Source organism: Sceloporus occidentalis, unplaced genomic scaffold, assembly GCF_023333645.1.
Source record: "Sceloporus occidentalis isolate IW3139 unplaced genomic scaffold, rSceOcc1.0.p SCAF_4, whole genome shotgun sequence".
Classification (NCBI taxonomy): domain Eukaryota; kingdom Metazoa; phylum Chordata; class Lepidosauria; order Squamata; family Phrynosomatidae; genus Sceloporus; species Sceloporus occidentalis.
The window spans coordinates 145,494,404-145,509,917 of NW_028316984.1; the positions used below are offsets into that span (position 1 = coordinate 145,494,404).

At 43.5% G+C, this 15,514-nt stretch overlaps 1 protein-coding gene across 1 annotated transcript in view; it reads right to left on the reverse strand.

The window, feature by feature from the left end:
* The window catches only part of ITPKA (inositol-trisphosphate 3-kinase A), a 77,744-nt gene extending 67,510 nt beyond the window's left edge, over positions 1-10,234 (reverse strand). The window contains exon 1 of the mRNA XM_089521911.1: positions 9,444-10,234. Coding sequence (XP_089378037.1) covers positions 9,444-9,911 — 468 coding nt within the window. The 5' untranslated portion in view covers positions 9,912-10,234. The remainder of the gene's footprint in view (positions 1-9,443) is intronic.
* Positions 10,235-15,514: the final 5,280 nt, after the last annotated feature.

Genomic DNA, 15,514 nt, shown 5'->3' on the forward strand with positions numbered 1-15,514 from the left:
TTCCCTCCAATTTCAGTGTAAAAATAAAAAGTTGTCTTCTACACTGTACAGTTATGTAATAACCATCGTCTGACCTGAAACAGCTAGTTCACGGTTACAAAAATTGGGGTTGTATTTTAAAATAGTTTGAAAAATATTAAAATGGAAGAAAGAATAAATCTGAACAATACCTAGGGATACTAAAGGATTCCTTTTTTATCTTTACAGTTACAAAATATTACAATAAATATCAGCTCAATGTTAACGCATTTCGGTGGATACTCTTCTTCTCCCATAGCTTTTCAATGGTTACTAACAACCACTGGAGGAGGATATGTAGTTGGTCCACAGCGCAGGTGAGGGTTAACCTTTTCTTCCCATAACATTTTTACAATGAAATCCCCTCTTCAAAACAGTTGCTATTTGTCCATAGAGGAATGCATACAAGCAGCACATATACTGCAAGATGAACTGGGTTTTTCTAGCAGCTGCCATTTAAAAATCAACAAGAGATCCCATAAGCAATCCTATGTCACATTTAGTTCAGTATTCTATGTCCTTATTTCCCTGAAGTATACACACCACCAGTAGCCCTGATCAGGCTTTGTCAGTTTGAATGAAAGCTCACTTTAGCCTTCCAAGTTGTTGTTAAAAAAACAAAGCTTGGAGGCATTCAGTTATCTGACACTGATCCATGAAGCAGATTCATACCTACACAACAAATGGCATGACAAGCTACTTTTGAAATCTCACATAAAATCTGTACTTTTCTATGGTCAAAGATAGACAAACAACATGCAAATTGAATTTTTATAAAAAGCTTTGCTTCCAGTACCTGTTCCAGCAGGCATTTGAACCATGTATATAAACTGACACTGTTCAACCTGCTTTTATCTATTTCTGGGGTGCTGCTTCTGCTGCTACTGCTGCTGCTAATGATGATGATAATGATATTAATTATTATTATGTTATTGATGTTTTAATTGCTTACATTATAATTATGATTACCTTCTTATAAATCATATTTAAGAGTCTTCAGACTGAAAGACAGGAAAATATATTTTCATCATAAATACACCTAGTTTCTGAATGAGAAACACTATCATTGGAACATTCCTATATAAGAATATAATTTAAATTCATCTTAAAGACATAAATTTAATAGGCCATTAAAAAAAACTACAAAGCTAGATCTGTAAGAATGTTTTAATTGACAAAGAATAGAAAAAAAGTCTGATGATGCCTTACCTCTAACCACTTAACAGTTGTCCTTTTAAAGCATTTCTGTATTATTCCAAATTGTGGAATTCCCATTACATATTTGTTCATCTCTTCCCAAAGATGTATTGGTTTCTTAGAAAAAAGCCTTTCTGGCAGTTGCTCATAGTTGTCTCTATCTTAATCACTCTGTTTGTTCCCAATATGGTAGGAGAGGGGATTTGCTAAGGAGAACAGAGTTCAGTTTGAGCTCCTCCAAAAACTCATTATAAGAACCAAGGAGATTATTACACATGTTTTTCTTCTGAACTGGGTATGGGTATAAACCACTTAAAAATAGATGTTATCGCATACCTCCATGTCCAGCTCGGAAGCATCACGTAGGGGGGGAAGCATTTTTAAGGTGGCAATTACATCCATTTTTAAGCAGTTTACGCCCATACCCAGCCCATGCCCAGCTCGGGAGAAAAACATGTGTGATAATCTCCCAAGTTAAATAGCTGCAATAAATACCATGAAAAACAGCTTGCTTTTTCTTTTAAAAAGTGACTTATGTAGATGAGCACCTGTCACATTGCAGAACAGATTTACTGGAAAGAATGTATTATTGCTAAAATGGACAAAAGCACACAAGTTAATCTTTCCAAACATCTCCCAATCACTCACAGCAAGATGCAGTTTTAAGACCGATATATAAATATATAAAATAAAACACATAAAATATATAAAATAAAAAACTGTGTGGAACTGGAAAACCTGCTGGTTACTGTCTAAGGGGGAAATCATTTTTAATCTAAAGAAATACTGTAAAATTAAAATGTTTGTAATTCAAAATATAAATAAGTAGCTAGGAAAGGTTCAAGAGAGGTAGAAACGATGTCATCATAACAAGGAATTTTTTGGCAGATGGTGGCTGGGCGGCAAGAAATTTATAAACCACTAAATATTCTAGGAGTATTAATCAGACTTTACCAATTTCTACCCCTCCTACACAGAGGATTTTCACACAAAACACCTCAGTAATGCCTAGCAATAGTATCAGTGGTGATACACTTGGCATACATCTGTACATCTCTAAATTGGAAGCTACAAAAGACTGTCAATGGAGTACAAGTCCCTCATTGGTCTTTTTCTTACTGGCAGAAATGTGGCGCAAAAAGAAGCTGCAAACAGGCTTCTTTTTGCCCTGCAGAAAGGGCACCATAGCCGCCACTGTGGCTCTTCTGCAGCTCTTCCGTGGCTCTTTGGTGCAGCGCATCTACACACTGTGCCAAAGATGCAGCGTGACACCACCCACCATGCGATAGGGTGTGCAACATGACGCCAGCATGACACAAGCGTGGGGGTGGGCAGTCGTCATGCCCCCACTCTGCCTTCACACCAACATTCCTTGCTGGTCTGTTTAGGACCTAAGTTGGACGGGCTGTTCGCACCCACCAGGCATGGTCTAAAGCAGGGGTTCCCAACCTTTTTGACTTGTGGAGCCCTTTTTAGAATCAATTTCTATGGTAGAGCCCCTAAGAGGCCTACCCTATGTCTTACAATTTAATGGTGTTTAGGAGTAGTGTTAATTTTTGTTTTTTTATTCTCTAATTCCATTCAATTTTTATTTCTTTTATTTTCCCAGAGCAGCTGTGGAGTCATGCCTAGGATCAGAGTTAAACATGCTCCCAGTTTAAATGTGAGATAGGCACCTTTTGGAAATACAAGCAGTTACTGAGAGAGGAGAATGATTTTCCACCCATGTCTTGATCATAATATAAGGTAAAAGTGCATACCTACTTCCCAACTACTTAGAAAGGCTTTTCTCCACATCTTTACTGAGGTGTGTGAGTGCTCAGACATGATGTGCTAGCCCATGCTGCTACTCCCCCCTTTCCCCATTAATCTTAGTCATAAAATGCTGGTAAAAATTAATGCTGCTAGGCAAAAACTATCCCACCTGTCACTGACTCACTTTACAGATTTGACAGTACATAAGTAAGCTGCAGTTAGTATGCTCACTCTCCATGCCCTTGTGTGCTTCATTTCTCTTCGTGATTAACAGAAAACCACTGTTTGTTGTTACTCACCTGCAAATGCTGGTTTGGATGCAACAATGAACTAATTTACCATAAACTAGAAACTGAGTGAACTAAAGCACAGAGGACAACAGACCACATAAACACAAGGTTAACTCATGAAATTCAAACCCTTATGTGGAATTATCTCTGAACCTTCCAATGCCAGCTTCCTGCCATGTTTACAGATTCATAAAAAGTTTTATTTTGAATTAAATAAGGACATTGCAACATAATCTGAACATTGCTGGTTTCAACTGTTGACATGTATCCAGAAACTAGAATTATTTGACTCCAGGAGAGATTTAAGAAAACAGTTATCCAAGTAAAAGGATATCTACAGTGGAATGCCAATGCTCAACAGATAAAAAGATGGTGTACAGTATTTCTAGGAAACTCAGAGCATGAAATGGTGATGGAAGCCCCTTTCCTACACTTGCAATACAAACACCCTATTGTACTACATCTTCAAGATCAAACATACTACAATTTTACAGCTTCTAGTGCAAGGACATGTGCCATAGAGAATTAAGCTCACCTGGCATTCTGCTTCAGTATAAACATGCTCTATAAAGAGTACAAAAGGAGTACCAGAGTTCAGCTAACAACTCTATCTTAAGCAAACTGAAACAAAGGTAAGCCAACTGAAATCCATGGACTCAGGTACACCTAATAATAACTGATTGGGCTAGAAGTTATGAGAAATCTTTGCTGTTAACAGTCATCTTGCACAGACTGTTAATGTAAGGATAATAATATCTTCCTTTATTAGAAAGGTCACTGTAAATTTATTTGGGGAGGAATCCTGTGGTCCTTGGAAGGGACCACAAGATGTTGCAGACTTCTGTATCTGCAGTCAGAGGCAGAAATCAGTTGACAGCGATCTGCTGCACAAATATGTCACCAAAGTGGAAATTTCTCCCACAGTTGTCCCCCTGCTAGAAGTGCTCCAATGATGGCAGGGAGAACAGACATTCATATGTTAAGCAGGCCTTGGATCCAAAGTCACATCGGTCCTCCAGCATATCCCCAAATCAGAGGAAAATTGGGGAGAGGACTACACATGTCCTAAAGCAGGCATAACATAATGAGGAAAAATTCACACTTGCACTATACTTTTTGCTTCAACAGACCCAAACATGGCAGGACGTACATATGGCAGTTTCTTCACCAGACTCTTTCCAGCAGACTTCTCTTAATGCTGGGGCAAGTCAGGTATTGAGACCTCTGGATAAAAATCAGCCCTTGATTTATTTAGACAAAAGCTGTGAGACAATAGCTAGGGACCAAGTTCCCAGTTCAGACCTTACTTCTCTAATTGTCTCACTCACTAGGTCGCAAAAAGAAAGTCATTCTTTCTCATCCTCTCCATAAATGTGTGACTAGACAAAGCAATTATTCTGAAGGAAAAAAGGTGTGATTTGTTTTTAGATTTTGCTTGCAAATTTACAGTAGGTACAGCTTTATAAGAGGTAGTACCTACTGCATGACAAAGAAGGGGGTACTCATCTTCTGCCGATCATTGTTCATTTTTATATACCGTAACAAGTACCTGACTTTTTTTTAAAAAAAACCTACTGCTTCATCAAGTTAGTTGAAAGGAGTCGTAGCTCAGTGGCTAAACATATGCTCTGACTGTACAGGAGTTCAGTGGCTCAATCTTTTACAAGTCTGAGCAGGGTTGGAAAAAAATCTCATCTGAAATGCCAGAAAGCCACTACATCTCCATATCACAATGGTACTGCAATAAACAAATGAACAGTCTGATTCACTGTGAGGTAAGATCCTATGTTCCTATGGGTTTTTTCATTGAGTCTAGAGTGAGAAACCATGTTCACCATGCTTGGAACACAACATCAAATGAAACCATGGTTTCAAGACAGTATCAGATCTTAATTTGGACAAAATCTTAATAAGCATAAATGTGTTCCAAGTGAAGTGTGAACTGCGCAATCATTAAGAAAAATGGCAGTGACATCTGTGATGTTAGCATCTGCTGTCAACTTTATCCTTGACTGTTTCATTCATGTATTATTTCTCAGCTCTTAACATGTGTGATGATGGATTACACAAAAGACAAATGTATTATATAAACACACTCAGTTTGGCATACTTTGTTGTGTTTCTCCTAGTCTTGCAAAATGACACATCCATATGAAAGGCACAGCACTCAAGATCACCGGGAAACCCACTCCATTCCCCATCCTAGTTGCTGAAATTTCATAAGGCATTGTCATAAAACCTCAAGCCTGTTTGTGAAGTATTCCACACCCATGTTGCATTATTATTTCATTTACTGTTCATGCTGATGAGACAAGGCACCACAATGAGACTGATAAATGCAGCCAGAGGCCAATTTTTGCCAAATAAAGATACAGCACTGATATGCATGTAAATAATGTGTATAATGTGTATATAAATACATATTAACCTTATGTTTCTGGTGTAAAAGCTAGAAGTGTGAGTTTTTAAAAGTGAAAGCCAACACTCTTGGGATTCTGAGTGTTAGGCTCAATATAAGATTTTATGCTTAAACAGGTACAACTGCATCACTGAAGTATACATCCAACGCTGAATCATCACTAGACTTAAGTGACTATTTACTCTAGTCCTTCAATGTTCATGCAAGCCCTGGCAAGTAATCATGCCAACCAGAAATATTTAAGAATCACTAATTGAATTATAGCAAATATATTTCTATACTGCTTATCAGTGCAGTTAAGCACTCCATAAGCAGTTTACAATATGTAAGCTAATTGCTCCCAACAAGCTGGGTACTCATTTTAGCGACGTACAGAAGGACCCTGGAGTCCTGCCTGGGATCAACTCACAACTTGTGGCTGTGAATAACTGCAGTATCGGCATTCAACCACCATACCACCAGGACTCCTATATAACTTGTCGAGTTGTTAGGAGAAAAACAGCTCCCCCTTCCCCCATCTGACATGCTACATTTTTTTTCATACCTGACTTATAATACACACTAAACCCTTGGAATAGCATTAAACTATCCAATGCAATGTGATGTTATTTTTCTTCATATTTAGGTGAGAAGCAAAACATGAGTATTTCTATAATGTTCATTAAAGGGCTTATCAAGACAGTAATTTTCATATAGTGTTGGTGGGTTAAGAACTGCTGTCATAATGAGTCTGAAGAAATCACCTATGAAATGCTCTCTAACAGTGCATCTCCAGCTGTCAAATGTGGGGGGGGGGGGGGGCAGCATTTTTTCTCTACTGTGCCAGCAACCAGTGCCATATTTGTGCCCAATGACTATAATTGCTTTTTCTTTCTTTCATGGGAACTTGCCAAACTTGTGGTCAATGGCTCAGGGACTGGCATTGGTCCACCACTTTTGAGTGGCACTTAACCTAATAGATCTAGGAACTCTTACAAACTGATGTTACACACTGCAGGCAGTCCTAAATTAACAGTGTCCCTAAACTACAGTTTCTGGAAGGCAGAGAAATAGGGGAGACAATAAGGGAGACAATAATACCACAATTTGTCTTTTTTAAAGCTCCTAAAATCTACTACATCCACAGCTTATTACCTAATCATTATAAGACACAGGATGGAACAAAGGTCTGACCACTAAACTGGCATATTTCCTTTTAGCATTCTCAGACTTAGTAAATGGGTATAAAACAGAAGTACGTAGCCACAATTTATGTAAGTGAAACAAGCCAATACAAACTTCTCTGCCTGTTCAAGTTCTTCTTCAAACTGAAGTTCAAGAGCTAGTAAATAAGACTGGTAGATCCAGGGGCCAATTTCTAGTCCTGCAATCCTTCAGGGGCCTCAGAAAGTACCAAAAACATAAAGAAGTCATAATTGGAAGTAGCCGTAAATGCATTTCTGGTTTTGAAAAAGATGCCTTTTTGGATGTTAAACAATGGAAGGAGGCCCTGTGATTTATTTAAAAGGTGAACTACCACACTCACAAGTTTTATGAAGAGTGATTTCATCCCTTTTGACAAAAAAACTGTGGTTCAGGACAGTCTGAGTGGGTGTTGTAGCCATACAAACAGCGGGGGAAAGGGGGCTTCCTCTTAAAAGGAAAGAGCACTGGTTTCATCTTCACAGAGATGATATGTTCATAATGGGGAGGGAGAGCCTTAGAAATCAAGCGCACTGGACATGCAGTGTGCATGGATATAATTCCAGTGCACATCAGTTCCTGTGCAAATTAGGGTTGTGTTAATATTGTACGCAAGCAAACTGACTTTAATGCCTTCTGACCCAGAAGGTCCTATTCCTAAAACCATGTGCAAGACATATTTGACATCTAGACAGAACCTCCCCTAAGCATTTCAGTGACACATGTGGAAACCACTAATACAGGCCAACCCCCACCCCATATATTGTACACATCCTGAGAATAACCTAGCATGGTGTGAAATCGTTGAGCTCTGATGCATTACTTAATCTAGTGGTTATGTTTTTCTTAAACACATAACGCTTATTCCACAACAAAGCTGCACTCCTAGACACACTTACTTAGACGTTAAAGCCACTGAACAGAAGACGCAGAGGAGGGCACAGGGAATGTACACTAAACCATCATACAAGTTCAAACCCACTTGAACTGCAGAATCCTAGCATTCATAGTTTCATGGTGAGGTACTTTGAATCCTCTACCAGAGAGGCCTAGGGATGCTGTTTTGCAGAGTGGGATTACAATTCACAGGAGTCCATAAAATGGAACCATGACAGTCAAAGTGGTACAAGCTGAATCTCCCTAATCCAAAATGCTCGAAACCAGAAATGTCCTGGATTCCCCCCCCCCCAGATTTTAGAATATTTATATCTACATAATGTGATATCTTGAAGATGGGACCACGGTCTAAATGTGAAACTGACTCATGTTTTGTATACACTTTATACACAAAGGCAATTTTATACATAATGCCTTTAATAATGTTGTGCATGAAACAAAGCTTGTGTATAATGAACCATCAGAAAGCAAAGATGTCACTTTCTCAGCCACCCATGTGGACCATTTGGAATTTGGAAGTATTTCAGATTTTGGAATTTCAGATAAAGGAGATTCACCCTGTTCACAAATTTGTACCAAGCTTTGCTGCAAACATGAGAACCTTGCAAGAACGGAAGGAATCTCACCACTCTCTTCTGAATCTATGAGTAACTGGTTTACTATTTTAGCTTCCCAAAGACAGACTGCATCCAATAATCCAGTCTGACCCCACTTTAACTGCCGTAGCTCTGTGCTATGGAATTCTGGGAAGTGTAATTGGTTGTGGCACCGGAGCTTTGCCACATGGATGGGCTGAGACAGTGACACCTTTGCTCTCAGATGGTTCAGTGTACATAAACTTGGTTTTGCGCACGAAATTGCTGACAGTATTACAGTGGGCCCTTGGTATCCGCTGGGGTATGGTTCCAGGACTCCCTGTGGATACCAACATCCGCGGATGCGAAAGTCCCATTAAATACAACGGCAAAGTGAAAAGGAGTCCCTTATACAAAATGGCGCACAATCTGCTCTTGGTGCCACAAGAAACTGACACTTCCCAGGATTCTTCAGCATGGAGCCATGGCAGTTAAAGTGGGGTCACACTGGATTATCTCTGCAGTGCGCAATGGAAAACTGAAAACACTAATCCAAATAGAAATTCATGCTTCTTGGCCATGCTCTCAAACTCAATGGAGCATGGCTAAGAAGCATGAATTTTGGGAATTCCTCCTGAACAGAAGGTTGAAATGGAGGGCACTTCCTGGAAAAGGAGGACCAAACCTGATCACCCTGAGCTCAAAACACTCCTATGAATGTAAACTCATGTGGTAGAATTCAAAGACATTAGTCTGTTGAATCAGTATGTAGAGAGATCTTGTAGCCCTTTGAGACTCACTGAAGGAAAGAAGTTGGCAGCATGGCCCTTGGACTCTTCAGCTGAGGAAGTAGACTTAGGTCTAAGAAACTTTCTTTCAGTTAGTCTCAAAGGTGCTGCTCTACATCATGCTTCTTGGCCATGCTCTCAATCAGTGGCTGCATCCACACTGGGGAGATGATCACCCGGTTTGGCCCGGCTTGACTTCTTTGTCTGGGCCCGCAACCAACTCCAGCTCCCAGAGCCCCCGAGCAAAGAGCCAGGCGAAGCGTGAAAGCGGTGCCCAAGGGGGCGCTGGGGCTGATGCCCTGGAAGAGCAGGGGAGGGGTACCTGGTGGCTCTCCTCCTCGCCGTGCTCCAGGTGGACGATGCCTTGGCTCCTGCCCTCGGTGTCGCTGAGCAGGTCGTCCTCGGAGTCCTCGAAGAGCGAGGAGGAGCCCGTGGAGGACAGCGAGGACGTGGAGAGACGCCGCGAGGAGCAGGACTGGAGCAGCTGCAGCGAGCCCTCCGTCGACAGCCACCCGCCGCCTTCGGGCGCTGCGCCCGGGCTCCTCCGCGCCTCTCCTCCGGCGCCCTCCTCCTCCTCCTCCTCCTCGGGGGTGATAGTCAGCTGCGGGATGACCGGCGGGAGCACCCCGTTTCGGGCCCGGGCGGCGTCCTTCTTGGCCGGCTCCGGGGGGCCCCCGGCCGAGGAGGCGCAGCGAGCCTCGAAGAAGGAGCGGAGCTCGCCGACACTCAGCCGCTTGGCCTGGCCGGGCTCCGGGCTGCTCCCCTCGGCCAAGGAGGAGGGCTGCTCCATGGAGGCGCCGGGGCTGAGAGGGAGGCAGGGGACGGAGGGGGTCCTCCTCGGGGGAAGCAGCGGGAGAGGGAGGCAAGGGGCAGCCGGGCTCCTGAGGAGGAGGAGGAGGAAGGTGAGAGGGAGGCAGGGGAGTGTGGAGGCCCAGAGGAGGAGGAGGAGGGAACGGAAGAGAAGAGGAAAGGACAGTCGGGGGGCCTCTGAGGAAAAGGAGGAGGAGGAGGAGGAAGATTAGAGGAAGGCAAGGGAAGGTCGGGGTCCCGGGGAAGAGGAGGAGGAGGAAGAAGAAGAGGGGAAGGCAAGGGGCGCTGGGAGTCCTCCTGAGAAGGAAGGAGGAGGAAAAGGAGGGCAGCCGGGGTCCGGAGGAGGAGGAGGAGGGAGGGAGGGAGGGAAGGGGGAGACGAAGGAGGCAGCAAGGGGCTGCCGGGGTCCGGAGGAGGAAGGAGAGGAGGGGAAGGCAAGCGCCTGCCGGGTTTCTGGAGAGGCGGCGCGGGCGAGAAGTGACGGCGGGGCTCCTGAGGAAGAAGGGGAGGAGGCGAGTCCGGAGCGCCGGGGCTCTTGTGCTCCCTCCGGGAGGCTGTCTGGGGTCTAGTGCCGAGGGCTGCTGGCGGTGCGGCGGGGCTCCTCCTGTGGAGCATGGCCAGCCTCAGCCGGACCCCCTCCCGCTTTGCCTCATGATCCCTGGGGCGCCCGAACGCCCTCCGCCTCCCGCAGCCGGGCCCAGATGGGAGAGAGACGGCGGCGGCGGCGCTGCTGCTGCTCCCACGCCGCCCTCCCAGGAGGAGGAGCAGGCCTCCCCGCCTCCGCCAAGGGGCCCTCCACTAGTCCGCCTGGGGAACTTTCAACACAGGCTGCATCCACACTGGAGAAATAACCCGGTTTGGCCCCGCTTTAACTCTTTCCCCGGGTCAAGGCTATGGAATTCTGGGAGTTGGAGTTTGTTGTGGGGTCCAGAGCGGAGCTGCTTAGTCCTGCTCAAAATGGAGGGCCTTTTGGAATTCCTCCTGGACAGGAAGCTGAAAGGCAGGACAAGACAAAACAAAAAGCTACAAAAACAGCCCTAGATTCATAGAAATATTGAATTCCTGCTGCTTAGTCCTTAGTTTTTTGTGGGTCTTTTGGGCTGTGTGACCATGTCCTAGAAGAGTTTGGCCACATAGCCCAAAAAACCCACAAAAATATGGATGCCAGCCATGAAAGCCTTCGACTTCGGTTTTTAGTCCTGCTCAAAATGGAGGGCCTTTGGAATTCCTCCTGGACAGGAAGCTGAAATGGAGGACATCATGGCTCAAGAAAAGCCAATAACACTCATAGACATGTGAATTCATGCATCTTCATCCTGCTCAAAATGGAAGACATTATGGAATTCCTCCTGAACAGAAGGTGGAAATGGAGGACGGGTCCTGGAAAAGGAGGACATTGGGTCACTCCCTGCCAAGAAAACCCCAAAGTATGGCCTTGAGGCAACCATAAACTTGGACATGACAACCACCACCAAGGCCTCCTCCCTCTGAGGCCCTTTTTCTTTTCTTATTCCCTCCCTCTGGCTTGGCTGGGTTTGTCCCCATGAAACCCCTGAAAACTCAGCAGGCAAGGAGAAGGAGGCAGCGCCACCAAGCTAAGCTGCCTAAGCCCACTGCATGCAAAAGACACACCGGTCCCTCAGCTGGGACACTTGTTGGCCCACAGGGGCCGCGGGCCTCCTGCAACGGGACAAAGTCCAGCACGGAGGTCGCAGGGAAAGAAGTAGCTTCAATAGGGAGGTGCGGATCACACCAGGTGACACCTTAAGGCAGGGGGGACACCACTTCTCCTCAAACACCAACCTTTTGGCAGAAAGCAGTTGTGGCATTCACCTGCTTCTGTTTAAAATGCTTTAAGAGCTAGTGGGAGTGGAGTGAGGCTCCGTGGAGGAGAAAGGAGAGGCCCCAGAATTTTTTAAAATTAAAATCTCAAATTTCAAAATGTTTTCACCAAATCTTCACTAAAATAACATAAAGGTAGTCAAGTCGTGTCCGACCATATGGGGTGGTGCACATCTCCGTTACTAAGCCAAAGAGCCAGTGTTGTTAGAGACTACTCTGTGATCATGTGGCCAGCATGACTGCACAGAATGCAGTTTACCTATTGATCTACTTGCATGTGGATGCTTTCTAACTGCTAGTTGGCAGAAGCTGGGACTAGTGATGGGAGCTCAACCCATCATGCAGCATGACTCAGGCCTCCAACTGCCAACCTGCCGATCTTGCAATCAACAGTCAGCATCTATACATTTAGCTTGTGCATATCCTATTGTATTTTGGAGGTATAATTTTTATTTTGTTAGTTATTCATGGAGTTTATCACACTGGGGCTTATTTCAGCATTAAAGAGAGATTAAAGCTCATTTAAAGCATCTCGCAAATAAAGCAAAAAGGACGAGTAATTGTGTGAATAATTGTCACACACAACTGCACAAGTAAAGTGATATTGGAAATTCGTTGTTGCTGAAATCACAAAAGTAAAAAAATGCCCATTAATGCTTCTTTGTGACCACTTTAATGGTGGGTTTTGTGCACCTCGTGTGAAATTGTTTCACATAATTATGCAACTTTTCCAGGATATTCACAGGATAAACTCCCAATCTCGTCCATGTGATAAATTCCATAGCATTCCAACTATTAGCATTACATTCAGTTGTATATGAGAATTACGATTTATAGGTAACATTAGTGCAAAAAAGCATTACTAAGGATTCTGTATGGTATGAAATGGTCAATGGGGGGTGACACCAACCCCAGAGATGACACTGGTGGGAAGCCCTAGGGATAGGCTCATAGGCATAAGGGGAGGAGGGACTCATTGGAAGTCGCGCTTCCTTCCCAGGCAAAGAGCAACCCGCTCACTGAAATTAACAGTGCAGTGGCAGAATCTTTCCAAAGGCCGCTTAAGTTTAGGGACCTATCATAGGTCTCATTCCCACTTACAAAAAAAGTGGATTGCAATCCAAATCAATGAATCGATTCAACAGCATAACATGGTTCCCACTACATTTGCCCAGATGGCATTTTTTCCCTGTAAAATAACCCACTTGTGGTTCACATTCACAAATGAATCGATTCAAAATGCACCTGCTCCAACTGGCCAAAGGGCAAATTTAAATCGATTCCGATCCACATTTGGTTTACACTTGCGCAGAATCAATTCATCCAAAAAGACACGGAAAACAGCATCAAAAAGACCCGAGTTAAATGGGTCTAGCACATGGCCCCCCTCTCCAAATTGCTTCAGTGAATCGATTCAAGTGGGAACCAGGGTCATATGAACTGGTTCAAACCAATTTGCAATCTGTTTTAAAAGGTAGTGGCAGTCAGGCCATGGAATCATAGAGTTGGAAAGAGAGCACAAGGGCCATCCAGTTCAAGTCCATTCTGCCATGCAGGAACTCACAATCAAATCATCCCAGACACCTGGCCATCCAGCTTCTATTTATAAAGAATGAGACTCCACCACACTCTGAGGCAGCATATTCCACTGTTGAACCGCTCTATCTGTCAGCAAGTTCCTCCTAATGTTGAAGTGGATTCTCTGTTCCTGTAGTTTGCATCCATTGTTCCGGGTCCTAGCCTCCAGAACAGCAGAAAACAAGCTTGCTCCATCCTCAGTATCCCATCCCTTAAAATATATAAACATCGCTATCACCAGGCTAAACACACCCAGCCCCATAAGTCACTTCTCATAGTGCATGGTTTCCAGACCCTTCACCATTTTGGTCACTCTCCTCTGGATGTGCTCCAGCTTGTCAATATCTCTCTTGAGCTGTGGTACAGTGGCATCACTAGGGTTGGTTGTCCGTAGTACCAATTTTGTTGTCCGAAGTACCAATCAAGCATTATAAGCACTGACTAGACTCTACTGGCTGTCAGGTCAGGGGAGCCAGACAGCCACCTTTTCCAAGACATATCCTACATTTCAACCTTCTGTCCAGGAGGAATTCCAAAATGTGCTTCATTTTGAGCATGGCTAAGAAAAGCCATTGTGGCATAGTGGTTTGAGTGTTGACCTATGACTCTAGGGACCAGGGTTGGCCTATGACTCTAGGGGCCAGCTTAGCCATGAAACCCACTGCGTGGCATTGGGCAAGTCACATGCTCTCAACCTCAGGGGAAGGCAATGGCAAAGCTTCTCTAAACAAACCTTGCCAAGAAAACCCCATGATAGGTTCACCTTAAGGTCAAGAATTATTTGAAGGCATCTAACAACAACAAAAGAAATCCACTGAATAACGCCATATTTGCTACATATAACAAAATATAGTAGATGTAATACATCTGTAAATAAACAATATGAAATGAATTTACATTTATATTAAGGTTTTTATAGTTTTTATTTTGTAACATCCTACATTTTTCTTGAATGTCCTACATTTTGTGGTGCCTTGCTCTCCTTTGCAGTTAGGGCACCTGGTCATCCTGTCTCAAGTCTACTCTTGGTAGTATCCTTTATCTCAAATAACACAATACCCCAAATACACAGTGAAAGGACACAGAAAATCTTCTTGTTAGAGACCTTTTAACAACCCTATTTATGAGTAGAAAAGTTGGGATTCAAGTACTGTGGATAATTGCAGCAGGTCATCATGTTATTGCAGTGGCTCACTGTGCTCTTTTTGTAGTCAAACCAAGAGATACTGTTTATACTGTACAGAAGTACAAAAATGTTTAAGAAGATCTAATAACATTAACACACACCTGCACGCGCACTTGCAAACCAGACCATGAAAGGTTGAGCATGCTCAGTAAGCCCTAATGGGGGAATAGAATGGAATGTCCTAAAAGAAGGCATGGCTGATTCACTGGAATACTGAAGAGGAACATTGCACATTTTAGTTTTAAATTGTATGTGAGATGTGAAATAACCATTTCTAGTTTTGGTGCTGTTACACAACTTCTCTAAAACAAAAGGACTTTGGAAAGGAGGGAAAGTCAAAGCTCAGGATTGTAAAACCTGTGACTGGTGGCCATTAGGTTTCATTGGATTCCAGTTTCCACAGGGACGTAGCCAAGGGGGTCCGGACCCCCCCTTCCATTAGGAAAATGAATGGTGTGTGCTGCTGCACCACCGCACCCAAGCCCCAATATTATGGTGGCACTTAGTCTGGACCCCCCCTTCCTAAAATCCTGGCTATGTCCCTGGTTTCCATCATCTCCAGACAAACCAACCAGGAATAAAGTATAATGGGACTTGCAGCCATAGATTCCCCAGTTGTGATCTAGATCTAGTTAATTAGGAATATAGTGTAGAAATATAAATATACAAAAATAGAAGGATCCATTACATAAGTGATCCTGGATAATGAAGAGGCATTTAATCAATCAAGCTATTAGGCAATCAAGCTGTTTTGCTTCCACAGCTCTGCTTCAGATTTTGGCAAGAAAGAGAAAATATGATATCCCACCCCCATCAAACTCAATTTCTAAGCTAGAATTTCATATATTTTTGTGATGTTACTCATGTTGGGGGGTGGAGTAAGAGGAGCGATTTTGTATCTTGTGAGAAATTCTCCTCTGTCTGTCTGTCTGTCTCTATCTATCATTAACTTCCTTTCATTTAGACTTGCTGCTGAA